The following is a 13,942-nucleotide window of genomic DNA, read 5'->3' as shown; positions in this document are numbered from 1 at the left end:
TGCATCTGAGGTACTAGTTATAAGTCACTTAACTTCGGTCTTGTATTAATCTTTTGAATAGTGTATTATCTTAACCGGAAAGGTGTCTTTGGTTTTTCTATTAATCTTTTGTGCATTCATGTGGATGCTTTGATTTACTGTTTACTATCTTTCCTAACAATTATCATAGAAATTTCAATTGAATGGTATAATTACCATTGAAGCCTATTCACCTCCCTCCCCTTTAGGCTATTTACCTCATCCATTATGCAGTTTCAATTACCCCTCCAAGGGTCCTTGATCTTAATTTGTCGTTTTACTCCTGTTGGGTTGATATTCTGTTTGATTTTTGGCTGTTTCTGGTCCAGTCAGCTTGTGTTCTTCGGTTCTACCTATTGAAGGCTCCTCTATAAGGGTTAAAACCCTTCTAGCAGGGGATATTTGTCCTCTCTTTATTGATTGCTACTGTTGAGTTGATGTGTTGGTCTTATTTGGGTCTAAACTTGGTTGTTGAGCTAGTTCTGTGTTTATATTGGTGATTGTGGGTGTGGGTATTGGCTGTTTGCAAGTCTGGTTGATCATTATGGTTGAGATTGAGGCTAAGGCTATAACTATGGGTAAAGATGATGACATGCCTAAATCTATCACTACAAAGAAATTGAATGGTGCTAATTATTTGGCTTGGGCCCATGCTGTCAAGATTTTCTTATGAGGTAAGAAGAAGTCCCGCTATATTAGTGAACTCCCTCCTACTGATGATAAGGATTATGATGATTGGTGTTGTGAGGATTCTTGTGTGATGGGTTGGATTTAGCATAGTCTGGAACCACAGGTTGCTACTACCGTGGAATTTTGTGATACCTCTAAGGCCATTTGGGACTCCCTTGCTGAGTCTTTTTCAAATCAAAGTAATGTCTCTCGGGTCTACGAGTTATATGAACAGATTTTTGCTATGCGTCAATCTGGCCGGTCTCTCCCTGATTATTTTAGTAGTCTCAAGACTTTGTGGGATCAGTTACTGCAGCATCGACCTTTCACTACTGATGTGACCACCCAGAAACAACATTGGGAGGAGTTTATGATGGCTTCTTTACTTTCTGGCTTAGATCCTGAGTTGCGAGGGTTCAAAGATCAGATTCTTGCCAGTGACACTCTACCTTCAGCTGCCAATGCCTATTCTAGGCTGTTACGCTCTTCATTGGGACAAGCACAATCCACTGCTGGGTCCTCTTCTTTATCATCTTCTGCATTGGTTTCTAGTAGTGGTGATCATGGGCCTACTCGCGGGGGTTTTCATAGTTCTTCTGGTTCCCGGAACTCTTCTTCTGGTTCACGGGGCTCTCGTGAAGGTGGTTCTCGTAGTGGTGGCTCACGTGGTGGTTTCCGTGGTGGAAGTAGTAGTGGACCTGGTTCTCGTATACGTGGCGATCGCAAGTGTACTCATTGTGGTTCCCAAGGTCATACTGAACCTTGGTGTTGGCAAAAGTATGGCAGACCTAATCATGTCCATCAGGTTATGGATGTCCCCTCCTCACAGTCTTCCTTGTTGTCTATTGGCTCGGATGCTTCTCCTGTTACTTCGCATGAGACACTCACTACTCAAATTAGTGAGCTTACTGCCCTTGTCCAGTCTCTCCGGCCTAGTCTACCTTCTTCCTCTACTGCTACCATGGCTAGTTCAGGTAATATTGCATGTGTGGCTAAGTCCTCTCAGCCTTGGCTCCTAGACTCTAGTGCTAGTTCTCATGTCTCTGGTAATTCCTCTCTTTTTGATGTTGATCATACCACTATACTTGCTGATGGATCTTCTCGGCCTGTCTGTGGTCAAGGTCCTCTTCATCCCACTCCATCCATGTCCTTACCTTCTGGTCTTTATGTTCCTAAATTTCCATTTAATTTGCTTTCTGTTAGCCAATTGACTCAAGCTCTCCATTGTTTGATAACCTTTTCTCCTACTTCATGTGTTTTGCAGGACCTCCAGACCAAGAGGATGATTGGTTCGGGGCATGAGAAGGATGGCTTATACTTTTTGGACGCTGAGACGTCTCCTCCTCCATCTGCTATGTTGAGTGCTAGTGTATCTCCTCTTCAGTGGCATTTTCGCTTGGGTCATCCCTCCTTAACCAAGCTCAAGTTAGTTGTTCCGGGTTTGAGTCATGTTTCTCAGATTGAGTATGAAGCCTGTCAATTTGGGAAGCATCATCGTAGTTCTTTTCCTCGTCGTAGTGTTAGTCGTGTGTCTGAGTCTTTTGCTCTTGTCCATACAGATATTTGGGGTCCTTCTAGAACTCCCACTGTTAATGGGTTCTTTTATTTTGTTATTTTTGTGGATGATTACTCTCGGATGACTTGGTTGTTTTTAATGAAACAAAGATCTAATTTGCCTTCCATCATCTCTAAGTTTTATAATGAAATCTTTACTGAATTTGGCAAACGTATTAAGATATTTCGATCTGATAATGCCTTAGAATATGTGCAATCTATTGTAACTACCTTTTGTGATGCTCATGGTATTATTCATCAACCTAGTTGTCCTCATACATTCCCACAAAATGGTGTTGCAGAACGGAAACACCGCCATTTGCTAGATGTTGCTCGCACCCTGATGTTTAATATGCATGTCCCCAAACAGTTTTAGGGCGATGCTGTTCTCACTGCTTGTTTGCTTATCAATCGCATGCCCTCTAGTGAAAATGTAAAATGGAGAAATTATGGTTGAAAGTTAGGAGGAAGAAGAAGAAGAGAGAACTTTTGTATATATTGAAACCAATTAATTCACTCAACTTTACATCACTTAAATATATATAAAAAACCTAAAGTAGCAATATGACCATCGTACCCTCAACTTAAGTAAATATTAACAAGAGAACAAAAATAACTAAAAGAACTATTCTAACAGGTATCAGAGAAAGCCAGAAAGCCCACTCATTTTTTGTCGAACAACCAGAGTGAGATCTTATATATTTTGTAATGGAGTAGACTAGAGAGCCTTCTCAATTAGAAATTTTTTTGAACATTAATGATGAAGAGGTCTCTATGCTAGCCCAAGAGACGGTATTCAAAGAAGCCGGATGTTTCATATGGTGAGAAAGAGGATTCAATTTGTGAGCCTATGTTCCAAGTATAAAGAGTGTCTTAAACTAAAACGGTGTAATGACTAGGGAAAATATGAACTTTTAATTAATGTAATTGAGCCCCAATTAAGTTTAATTAATTGTAATTAAGCCCTTGAGTTTTTCTATTCACTTCAATTTATAGACCTTCGTCTGTTAATATTATGTGCATCTGATTGTCTCAGTTTGTGTGCACTGATTCCCAAGCTGACCCGAGACTCGAGGGATAGACCCTTTGGGCCCAGTGTATGATGTTAATATGACCATAGGGTCAATCCTGTTAAATTATAATTTAATTACTTGTTGAGAAGCAGTGCGACGATTGCCTCAATTTGTGTGCATCCAGACCCGAATTGACACGAGACCGACAGATGGACTCATCGGGGCTGGCATTATATGTTTTAATATTAATTCAGTGTTATCAATTAATCTAGGAGGTATTATGGTAAATTAGGAATCCCAATGCACGTATCGCCTTGTTTGCGCGCGTGTGGGCTCGATCCAATTTGAGATTCAAAATATGAACTCTGCGGACCCCATATTTATTATTTCTATGTTATTAGTTTGTATTTTATTGTTATTAGTAGACCTTGAGAATTTCACGAATTTCTAGTCCAGAAAACGTACATTTTCTGGGTTCGAAACTATACAAATTTGAGCTAGAGGGAGAAAGTCCAAAACCCTTAAACAACGCAGAATACATAATTTTTGGGGTCCTAGAGGAGCCTCAACAGCAGCCCACTCTCTCTCCTCGCATGTGTTCTTACTTTACCTCTTTTATGGACTTCTATTTCTTACAAAAGTTGGTACCTTTCTTACACATGCACAAGAGAGGAAATGTTTGCAAGAGTTGTGCTAACTAGGATTATATGTATATAAGATTGGTTATATGTATATAATTATATTGAATTCAAAATGAAAGGCGTAGATGCATTTCTTCTATCAAGATCAAGTTAGGACCTTTGGAGTAAGTTTTATTTAAAATTAATCAAGAAGCTAATTGGTCATCATTCGAAAGGGGTTGTGTAGGGATTGGAAGAGAAGGAAAACATTTCATTTTCCTTCCTCCTCCTCTCTCTCTCTCTCTCTCTTGCTTTTCTTAGATTTCTCTTACTAAAAGCCTTGTTGATCCTTAGTTGTTGGATCAAGAGTTAAGTTTAGTGTTGGTGAGCTTCATACCTTGATTTTTGGAGAGATTAGTGAACTTGAAAATTGATTTTTGGCTTGGATTGAAGACTTTTGTTGAAGAATTTGGGTGGTCTTGGTGTTCTTGAAGCCTACACTCCATTTCTACCTCTTCTCTTCCTTTCTCTTTGGTTTCAAGCTTCAAGAGGTAGGGGTTTTCTTATTTTCTTCTTAGAACAACATGTTAGGGTTTATTTCAAGTTAATCATTTGATTTCATGAGTTTATGACATGGTTTGTTATGAAAAGCATTATTTAAATTTTTTTATTTAAATGCATGAAATACATGTTAGTTTATGACACTTTGAATTACTATTGAGTTTGGAGTTAGGTTATCATATTCTAAATTTGAAAAGTATCTTAGTTGGTTGATTTCATCAATTTAGAGTATAATGTTGCCATGTTTCATTTAATTTCATGAAATACAATATTAAATAAATTTGCGGCTTTTGCTTGAATCTCAAAAAGTGTTATCTATGCCATATTCTAAAACTTTTGATGTAAAGAACATAGTAACTTTAAATTTTTGTTAAATCTTGAAAGTATCGGAAATTTGGAGAAAATAATGTTGTTAGATTAGTCATAGGGTTAAATAGCCTAGTTAAAAAGATGATTTGATTTGATTTGATTTGATTTGATTGAGTCTCGCTATTTTTCTTATTTTCTTTTAAAACTAGTTTGCTTATTAGTTTCTTGAATAAATATATTTCCATGATTATTTTAATGTCGAAGTTACTTTTACAAATTTGTTGGATTATTTAATGAATTTAGAGACTAAAAGGTGATTTTGACCACTTGGGGTAAATTAGTCCATTAAAAGTAAGTTGGGTGAAATTCTTGAATTTATCATATAAGAAATTAAATTGGGGTTAACTGGCGTAAAATGGTAAATGATGTTGTAGTGTCCCGAGTCTAAAACCCGACTCAAACCTAGTTATATGGATGTCCCGATACGTTTTCGGATCCTTGGTACAACAGGTTGCGCTTTTGAAGATTGTGATTGAGTGAGTGTAAATTCCTATTTAGCATATAACTTCTTTAATATTCGAGTTTCGGGCGTAAGGACGAAAAATATAAGTGTAGAAGCCCCTCTATAGGACTCAGACTTAGGTAGGTGTGACCACATGTGTGGATTGGTGCAGAAGAGTTTGGTGTTGATGGTAGCAGAGCAATTGACTGCACTCAGGAGCGATTGATCGCCATAGTTGAATTTCGTCTAGTGTAAAAAGCAACGTTGCAATCGAAAGGGGATCAATCACACTGGGAAGATCGACCAGCACTGATAATGCGATCAATCGCTCTGATTATTTATGTTGGATGTGTTTTCAGCAGAACGCTCTGATCGATAGTCGATTGATCTCATTTGGAGAGATCAATTGCTCTTACAAGTGCAATTGATCGCTTTGACTAAAATCTGATTTTAGTGTTCCTTCCCTCTCTCTTTCTTCTCTCTTCTTACGAAATTCTCTATATCTCTCTCTCTCTCTCTCTCTCTCTTTCTCTCTCTCTCTGAATCAATACCAAACTCTACAAAACCTTTGATCCACCCCACTTAGGATCTTCATCTTACCTTGGTTCTTTAGCATAAAGTGTAGAACACATTGAGAGCTTCGATTTCACCAAACCAATCATCGTTTTGGCACTTTCGGATTTTTGGCTTTTCCTTCTCCCTCTTCAATTTGAGGTAGGGATTTCTTTAATTTTTCTTAATATGATTTTATAGATGGATATGTGGTATTTTATTGCATAAATTTTAGGAATTTTTTAGAGATTTCAAAGCATGTATATGAGAACCTAGGGTTTGGTGTGTTGTGAAATTCTTAAACTTTCTCTATTAAATGTGAGTTTTAGAAGCTTTAGAGTATATGAATTCTTTAAAATTGAAAAGTCTCAAATAATCCAAAGGAAACCTTGAAATTGTATAACTTGGAGAAATTAGAAATTTATATCATTTTGAGAAGTAAGGAGTGAATATTACTAATTGAAGAATGATGATTATGGAGGACACATATGTTGGGCAATTGATTAAGAGTGATAACAATTCATTGTTGTAGAGTGATAACAATTCATATTTTGGGCAATTGAGTGTATCTCAAATTATTAAATTCGTTGAGACTAATATTATATAGTGTTGTTAGTTATGCTCTAATATTACCTTATTGGAATATTTTGATAGAGATAACTATCATTTGCAATCGGTGGAGGATTGCATTGTTGTAGAAATATGTCAACCTAAGGTGAACTGAAACTCAATTGTAAATGATTAGTTATATAGAAATTAATGTGATGATAACAATGTGATTTTATGAGTCGTGAGATTATGTAACTCAAAACGGTGATAATGAGAATAATTTGAGATACACTCAAAATGTGAAATGTGTTGTGCTATATAAAGGTACTGCGTTCCTTTCGGCTAGCAACCAGTAAAGTTGGGGTGTGCTATATAGAGATACCACATTCCTTCTAGTTAGCACCCGACAAAGTGGAGTTGTGCTATATAGAGGTACCACGTTACTTCCGGCTAGCAACCGGTAAAGTGGGGGTGTGCTACATAGAGGTACCATGTTCCTTCCAGCTACCAACCGATAAAATGGGGTTGTTTATGTGGGGCTTGGCGAGACCACGAATATATGCATGTGTTGTGATAGGTATATGTGTGTGTTGGAATCTTTTGTGAGTTATGTACATGTATTGAGATTAGTTGTAAATCATGTACGTATTGGAGGTTAATATAAATTGAGTAGACTTATTACTGAGTAGGCATGAATGTGAGATTTTAAGATCAAATGGAAACGTCATGGAAATGTTTAGTGCTTTTGGACAAAAATGGAAAAAGACATATATATGTGTATAATATGGAGCATCATGATCATATATATATGTATAGAATTATAATTGGAATTAAAGATTTTGCCCACTGAACTATATGTTCACCCCACGACGTTAAAATCTTTTTAGGTACAGGTGGTGTACCACGACCATGAGTGGCTTGGAAGATGAGCACGAGCTAGAGGAGATCTTTTGATTGTGGCCACGGGGCCTTTATTTGTAGGCGGAATGCCATATGTGTATTAACGGGGTTACACCCTTTCCTTTTGTTAATGTAAGCCTAAGGGCATCTTAATTTCATTTGATAGTTAGAGCTTTCGAATTTCGTATTGTATTTGAAAAACCTCATGCATCGAATGATTCACATGTATATATACGAGAGAAATTCCATTTTATTATGTTTATTATTGCTTGTCATTATTATTTGGGTTTATTTACCACAGGTCAGACTGTATATTTTTGGGGCATGACAGATGCCTTAAGGGTATTTTGATAATTTGTGCCTGGAGAGCAATTTGGTAATTTAGGCTTTGAGGACATCTTAGTAATTTGTGCCTTAGGGCTATTTAGGTCAATTATGCCATAGGAGCATAATGGTAATTTGAGCCTTTGGGGTATGTTTATAATTTGGGTCCTTGGGGAAATTTTGATCATTTTACACTTGGCATATAGCAAATTCTATTTGCACACCCTAAGAATATTTTTCATAAACCCGGATATATTTTTCGCAAACTCCATCCTGATGTTGTATTGCATTTCATGGCAATGTGTGCCAGTGAGATTGGTTTATGAAATTGAGTGTTTCACATGTTTTTCAAAGAACATTTAACCATTACTTCTTCAAAAATAATAAATTAGACGTGTTTGCTAAGGCAAGTCAGTTATATTCCAAAAACACTTCTTTTGGTCACTTTAACTCTACTTAAGTTTAAGAAAAGGATAACAGGCACATCTTGCAATATTATTCAACCAAAGGCCTTTAGGCACATTTTATGAGACAAACCTAATTTTGAGAATTAATTTAGAATTGGCTAAGGAATCATGAGCTAAGTAATACAGGGAGTTTTCACTTAAAAACCTCATGCTTAGGTTAATTAGTTTTCACCTAATTAATTTTTCAAAATCGGGGTGTGACAAAAAAGAATAGGTTGGACTTGGTGATCAAGTTCAAAACCTTAAAAAAAGAGAGATACCTTTGTGTCTTCTTTGAAGGATAAAGAAGCCACTATAGAACAACTCCAGGCTCAAATAAGACATTTTTCCAAAAGGATAATTTCCTTAAAAAAAGATATGAATGAAAGATTGGAGTCTTGTAGCCAAGCTTGTTAAGTCACCAATTGTCCCAAAAGTTTAACTTGTTAGGAAATGGGCCCAACAATGTATGTCAAACTATTCAACATCCTCCCTCACATGTAACTCTACTTTGCATGTGGAGATGCAAACATACATACATATAGAGAAGTATAATGCAAATGGGAAGCAAATGCAAATGGACAAATTTGAATCCAAGACCTCCCCCAACTTGAGCTTGAATACCATATTAAGTCACCAATTGTCCCAAAAGCTTAACTTGTTAGAAAATGGTCCCAACAATGTATGTCAACTAAGATTTTGGGATTAGTAGTGATCTAACATAGTATTAGAGCTCAGGTTGAGAGAGATCTTGTGTTCAAGTCTCTCTCTTAGCATTTGGTATTTGGTTCCCATTTGGTTTCTTCTGTTATGTTTAGTTGCCTGCTTCGCTTTCTATTTGGTTCTCTATTTGTCTCTCAACACGCAAGATGGGATTGCACGTGAAGGAGGATATTGGATAGTTTGATATACATTGTTCGGTCCATTTTTTAATAGCTTAAGCTTTTAGAAGAATTGGTGATCTAACAAAGCCAAGTCAAGTATAACTTCCTTAGAGAAAGTGCAGCATGTCTTCTTTAGAGAAGGAGTTGAGTAATGCAATGTCACTACTAGGATGCTAACTAGTTATACAGAAGAACTAAACCAATGTTGAGTGTTGGCAAGAGTCCTAGTGACAATCATGGTCTAGGATATGTACATGGTAAAGTTGCATCTAGGCCTCCTAAGATTGAATGACATTTGAAGCCAAATACATATATGACAGGCCACACTCCAGCTTGTATATTACAAGAGCATCTTCCAGGTAACACAGTTTTGTAACACTAAACAACAATATTTCTAAAGAGATCAAATGCTTAGAGCAAGCAACTTGCCATATATAAGGATATGAAGAGTTCTAAACAAATGAAATTCTTAAAGAAAAGTAGGGAGAATAATGTCATTACCAAAAGGCCTCCAAACCAAAACCTGTAGAAAAAAAATTAGAATGGAAGGAATGAGATAAAAATGCTTCTATATGTTGGTACAACACATGGATGTTCATATTAGAAAATAATAATTGCTTGGAAGGTTAATGGTTTCATTAAAATAGAAAAATGTAGATCATTCTGAATGGTTTTTGTTTAAACAATACCTTCCTCCAAGGCTATATTATTTAAGGCACGCAAAAGCCAGGGTTTAGACCTTTGAGATTCTTCAGCCCAACAAATATGGAACCTACAAAAGTCAGAAATTATTACATACCATAGAACAATGATCCAATTAAGTATGCAGAGGTGTAATTAAGAGAATCAACACAATGCAAACTTTTTAATCAATGTCTCAGTCTCATCCCATGTGTCTAGCTTCCAGACATCATTCTCAGCGATAGGTCTTTTATAGCCTTGCAGCATGAGTGGGGTCATCCACCCGAAACAAATCCCTACCATATACCAATGCATCACATTAGTGGTATGCAGCTCAATCATTCATAGATTCATCTAACTTGATTATCAGAAGGAAGGTAAGTATAACAAAAGCTATCATCAAATCAAACTTACCATCAAAATTTTTCTCATTCGTAATAATTGTATAATTTGTTTTTCATAGGCTTAAAATAACATTGAGGTTTCAATTTCTAAATTACAAATTTTATGTTCTCAAATAGATTATCCATAGTAGAGATGCTTAATCAATGTAACTGGCCATTAATCAATAGCATAAGATACTTAACACTAAACAAGTAGATATTTCTACAAAATATTGGACGAAACAAAAGAAAAAGTACACTTATCATCTTAACGATATTCTTTACTTTAACAAGGTAAAAGAATTTGTTAAGTATTAGTGTCTAAGGATAGTTATGTCCTTTGTTCCTTTAGTCTTTTATTATAAATGTGTAAGAGGGGAGAACCCTAATATTATCAGTGTGTGTTAATAAACTCAGCCGTTCTCTCTTTTTCTTCTTCCTTTCATTCTTTTCTTTCTCTTATGCGAATATAACATGGTATTGGAGCATTCTTAGAAATCCATTGAGTACGCAAGGAGTCATCACCATATGGTAAGGGAAGAGACCAAGTAATGTAGCCAGTCAAATGGCGAGCAACAATAGCAAGACTACAGGAGCGTGACCAAATCAGATAGTTGGAACCATCCAGTTTGACGGGACTGATTTAAAGAGAGGGACTATTGTTAAGAGTAATAACATGACAGCGCACCCTTATCACTAACTGTATCCTTAGTCTCACCCTCAACCATTGAAAATTAAGTCCCACAACAAAAAAACAAACACCAGCCTAGGAACCAGCAAAAAACAAACAGAGGCAAATCCATAAACTTAACTTAGGAACAATAGGTTACCTCTAGAGAAAAACAGAGCCGAAACATGGGTTGGAGAAGCAGAAACTGTCAAAAATTGAGAGAAATCTTGCTAAAACTGAGAAAAATCGACAGAAATAAAGCTGAGCCTTGCCAAATCATCAAAAAGACTCCCAACCCTTTGCTCCCAAGGTAGAGGGGGGAAGGAAAAATTGGGAGCAAGGATCCTCTAGAGTGATTTTTCTCTAAAATTTTCTAGAGTGTTACATTGTGTGGTTGAGATTTACTGGCAAGTCACATCAATTTTTCTGATGTGACTTGCCAATAAATCTCAACCACACAATGTAGCACTCTAGGAAACTTTAGGGAAATTTCACTCTAGAGGATCCTTGGTGAAAAATTTGGGGAAAAAAATAGCCCCAACAAGGACTTCCGAAAAATGAATCAGTTTTTCCAAAAAATAAACAAAAATTGGAAAAACCCTCAAACAATCATCAAAAAAATTAAAATAAAATTCTAGGGTGAAAACCCATCAAATTTCAACCATAGAGGATTTTTTATTTTTTTTTGGTTAGTATGGATGTCACTTTCCGTGAATCTGAGTCCTTTACTTCTCCTCTGCAATCTCCTCATGGGGAGAGTGTTATGGATGAGATTGCGGATGAGGAGATGGCATATCAGCATGAGTTATCATTTTTTCTTCCTAGTAAGCGGGCTGTTATTTGTGGTGAGGGAGAGCCTAATAGTCTTGATGTGGAGCCTGACATTGATGGTCGTTTGGACAAGGTTGATCTTAAAACTTATTCTTGGCGTTTGAAAGAACAAACTTCTCTTGTGCCACCAGACCAATCATCGTCCCTCATGTCGGTTCCAGATCCTGTTTCGACTGATTCTACAGATAATGCACCTCAGTCTATTCCTCCACTTGTAGTTGATAGTCCTGTTGTTAATGATTTGAGTCTTCCTACTGCTCTTAGAAAGGGGGTTAGGGCTTGTACTCAACACCCCATTTCTAAATTTGTGTCATATGATTCATTGTCCTCTACATATCGTGCTTTTGTCTCGTCTCTGTCTTTTATGTGTATACTCCAAGGTTGGAAAGAAACTATCAATGATCCTAAGTGGAAAGTAGCTATGGTAGAAAAGATGTAAGCTTTAACACTCGGGAGTTGGTTCCTCTTCCTAGTGGAAAAAAACCTGTAGGGTGTAAGTGGATGTTCACCATTAAGTAGAAAACAGATGGAACAATTGAACGGTACAAAGCACGACTAGTGGCCAAGGGATTTACTCAGACATATGGCATTGATTATCAAGAAACCTTTGCTCATGTAGCAAAGATGAACTCCATTCGAGCTATTCTCTCATGTGCGGCTAATTTGGGATGGCCTTTACAACAGGTAGAAGTGAAGAATTCATTTCTCCATGATGATTTAAAGGAGGCTTATATGGATGTACCACCAGGATTCTCATCTCAGTCTACAGTTGGGAAAGTTTGTAGGTTGAAAAAGGCTTTATATGGTTTGAAACAGTCTCCTCGAGCTTGGTTTGACAGATTCTTGAAGGCTATGTTGAGATTTGGGTATAAGCAAAGCAATGCAGACCACACAATGTTTGTCGAACGCAATGCAAATAAGGCAACTATGCTTATAGTATATGTGGATGACATAGTTGTGACAGGCAATGATGAAAAGGAAGTGACACATCTTAAGATGCTGTTGGCTAAGGAATTTGAGATACCTTGGTTTGTTGAGGTACGTTCTTGGGATTGAAATTTCCAGATCTGACAAAGGCATCTTTATTTCTCAAAGGAAGTATATCCCAGACCTTCTTAAGGAAACTGGCATGTTAGGCTGTAGACCTACTGATTCGCCAATTGAGGCTAATCACCATCTTTGTAGTAGTGTTAGTGATCTTGTGGAGAAGTAAAGGTACCACAAACTTGTGGGAAGTGTGACAACCCCGTCATTATTATGCTTTTAATCCTTTAATTTTGAATGTGCTTATGTGTTTAGTGTGAAATTGAATGCTAATTATTGTTTAAAATGATTGTTAGATTCATATCTGTTAGCCATAGGAATATCTGTTATGATTTCTGTTATAACCTGAAATTGAAGGCGTTAATGGCATTAGAAACCAAAACTGATTAGTTTAATGTGAATGGCATAGTTTTTAGAGCCTACTGGGAAGTTTGATGAAAATTTCATTCAGATTAAATTAATTAAAATTGAGTGGGATTAATTAACCTTAAGCATGCTTAATTAGTCTAAGTTAATTAAGTCTATATAAATATATATATGTTGAGAAGGTTATTAAGCTCATTTTTACACTCAAAAATTCTGAAATTACATTCTAGAGAGCGAGTGAGAGCAAGTTAGAGAGAGAGAAGCAAGAAAACTTGGAGAATTGAAGGTTTGTGAAGAGGAGTGCAAGATTTTGCTAGAATTGGTACAATTGAAGACTCTAGGTATGTGATTAATCCTTAATTTATGAATTGAAGTCATCAATATGTGTAATCAAGAAGATAATGAACTAAAATACAAGAAATGAGCTAACAATGATGAATTTGAAGCTAATTCATACATGCATGCATAGAAGAGTGTAGAATCATCATTTTGATCATGAGTTTTATTACCTATGTTAAGTTTAGAAATTGAATTCTACATGCATCCATGAATTATGTTGTTTGGAACTCAATTTCATGTTTTGAAGTTTTGGAAAAGAATTTGAAGTCAATTGAGCCTTGCATGGTGAATTCGTGAAATTTTGAACATAAGGTTAGAAGTAGGTTTGTATTCATGTTTTTGAAGGAGTTCATGCGTTTTAGAACATGTCATGCAAAGGTTTTTGGCATTGAACTTGTGTGTTGAAATTCAAACTGTGTTTTGGAAATTCCAGAATTCGACTGCATTGCTCAAGCGAACAAGTTGTCGCTCAAGCGTTCATCTCATGCATCTAATAGTTTTGCAAACATTTACAGTTGGCTCGAGCAACCGCCTTTTATTTTGCACTTTGGCTTGAGTGATCATCGAGCCTAGATTCGAACCATCCAGTACTTCTGCAACCCATGTGGTCCGCTCGAGCGACCAATGTTGCGCTCGAGCAAAGTGCCCTGTTTCAGCATATTTTGAAAAGTTATACTCTCATCATAATTCCATTCTCATCCCTTTCCGAGCACCCTCAGGCATGTAT

General features: G+C 36.6%; 2 protein-coding genes across 2 annotated transcripts in view; one reads left to right on the top strand and one right to left on the bottom strand.

Moving 5' to 3' along the window:
* The window catches only part of LOC145813725 (uncharacterized), an 80,364-nt gene extending 72,841 nt beyond the window's left edge, over positions 1–7,523 (top strand). Inside the window, exon 4 of the mRNA XM_082909622.1 lies at positions 7,235–7,523. Coding sequence (XP_082765748.1) covers positions 7,235–7,276 — 42 coding nt within the window. The 3' untranslated portion in view covers positions 7,277–7,523. The remainder of the gene's footprint in view (positions 1–7,234) is intronic.
* LOC114291055 (ABC transporter C family member 12) overlaps positions 1–13,942 on the bottom strand; it is an 81,426-nt gene that overhangs the window by 60,927 nt on the left and 6,557 nt on the right. Inside the window, 5 exon segments of the mRNA XM_082909623.1 lie at positions 6,103–6,105; positions 9,403–9,424; positions 9,591–9,604; positions 9,607–9,673; positions 9,764–9,878. Coding sequence (XP_082765749.1) covers positions 6,103–6,105; positions 9,403–9,424; positions 9,591–9,604; positions 9,607–9,673; positions 9,764–9,878 — 221 coding nt within the window.

Source organism: Camellia sinensis, chromosome 15 (assembly GCF_055761805.1).
Source record: "Camellia sinensis isolate YWXY chromosome 15, ASM5576180v1, whole genome shotgun sequence".
Lineage (NCBI taxonomy): Eukaryota > Viridiplantae > Streptophyta > Magnoliopsida > Ericales > Theaceae > Camellia > Camellia sinensis.
The sequence above is the reverse complement of the archived record's forward strand: the minus strand, read 5'-3'. Positions and strand labels throughout refer to the sequence as shown.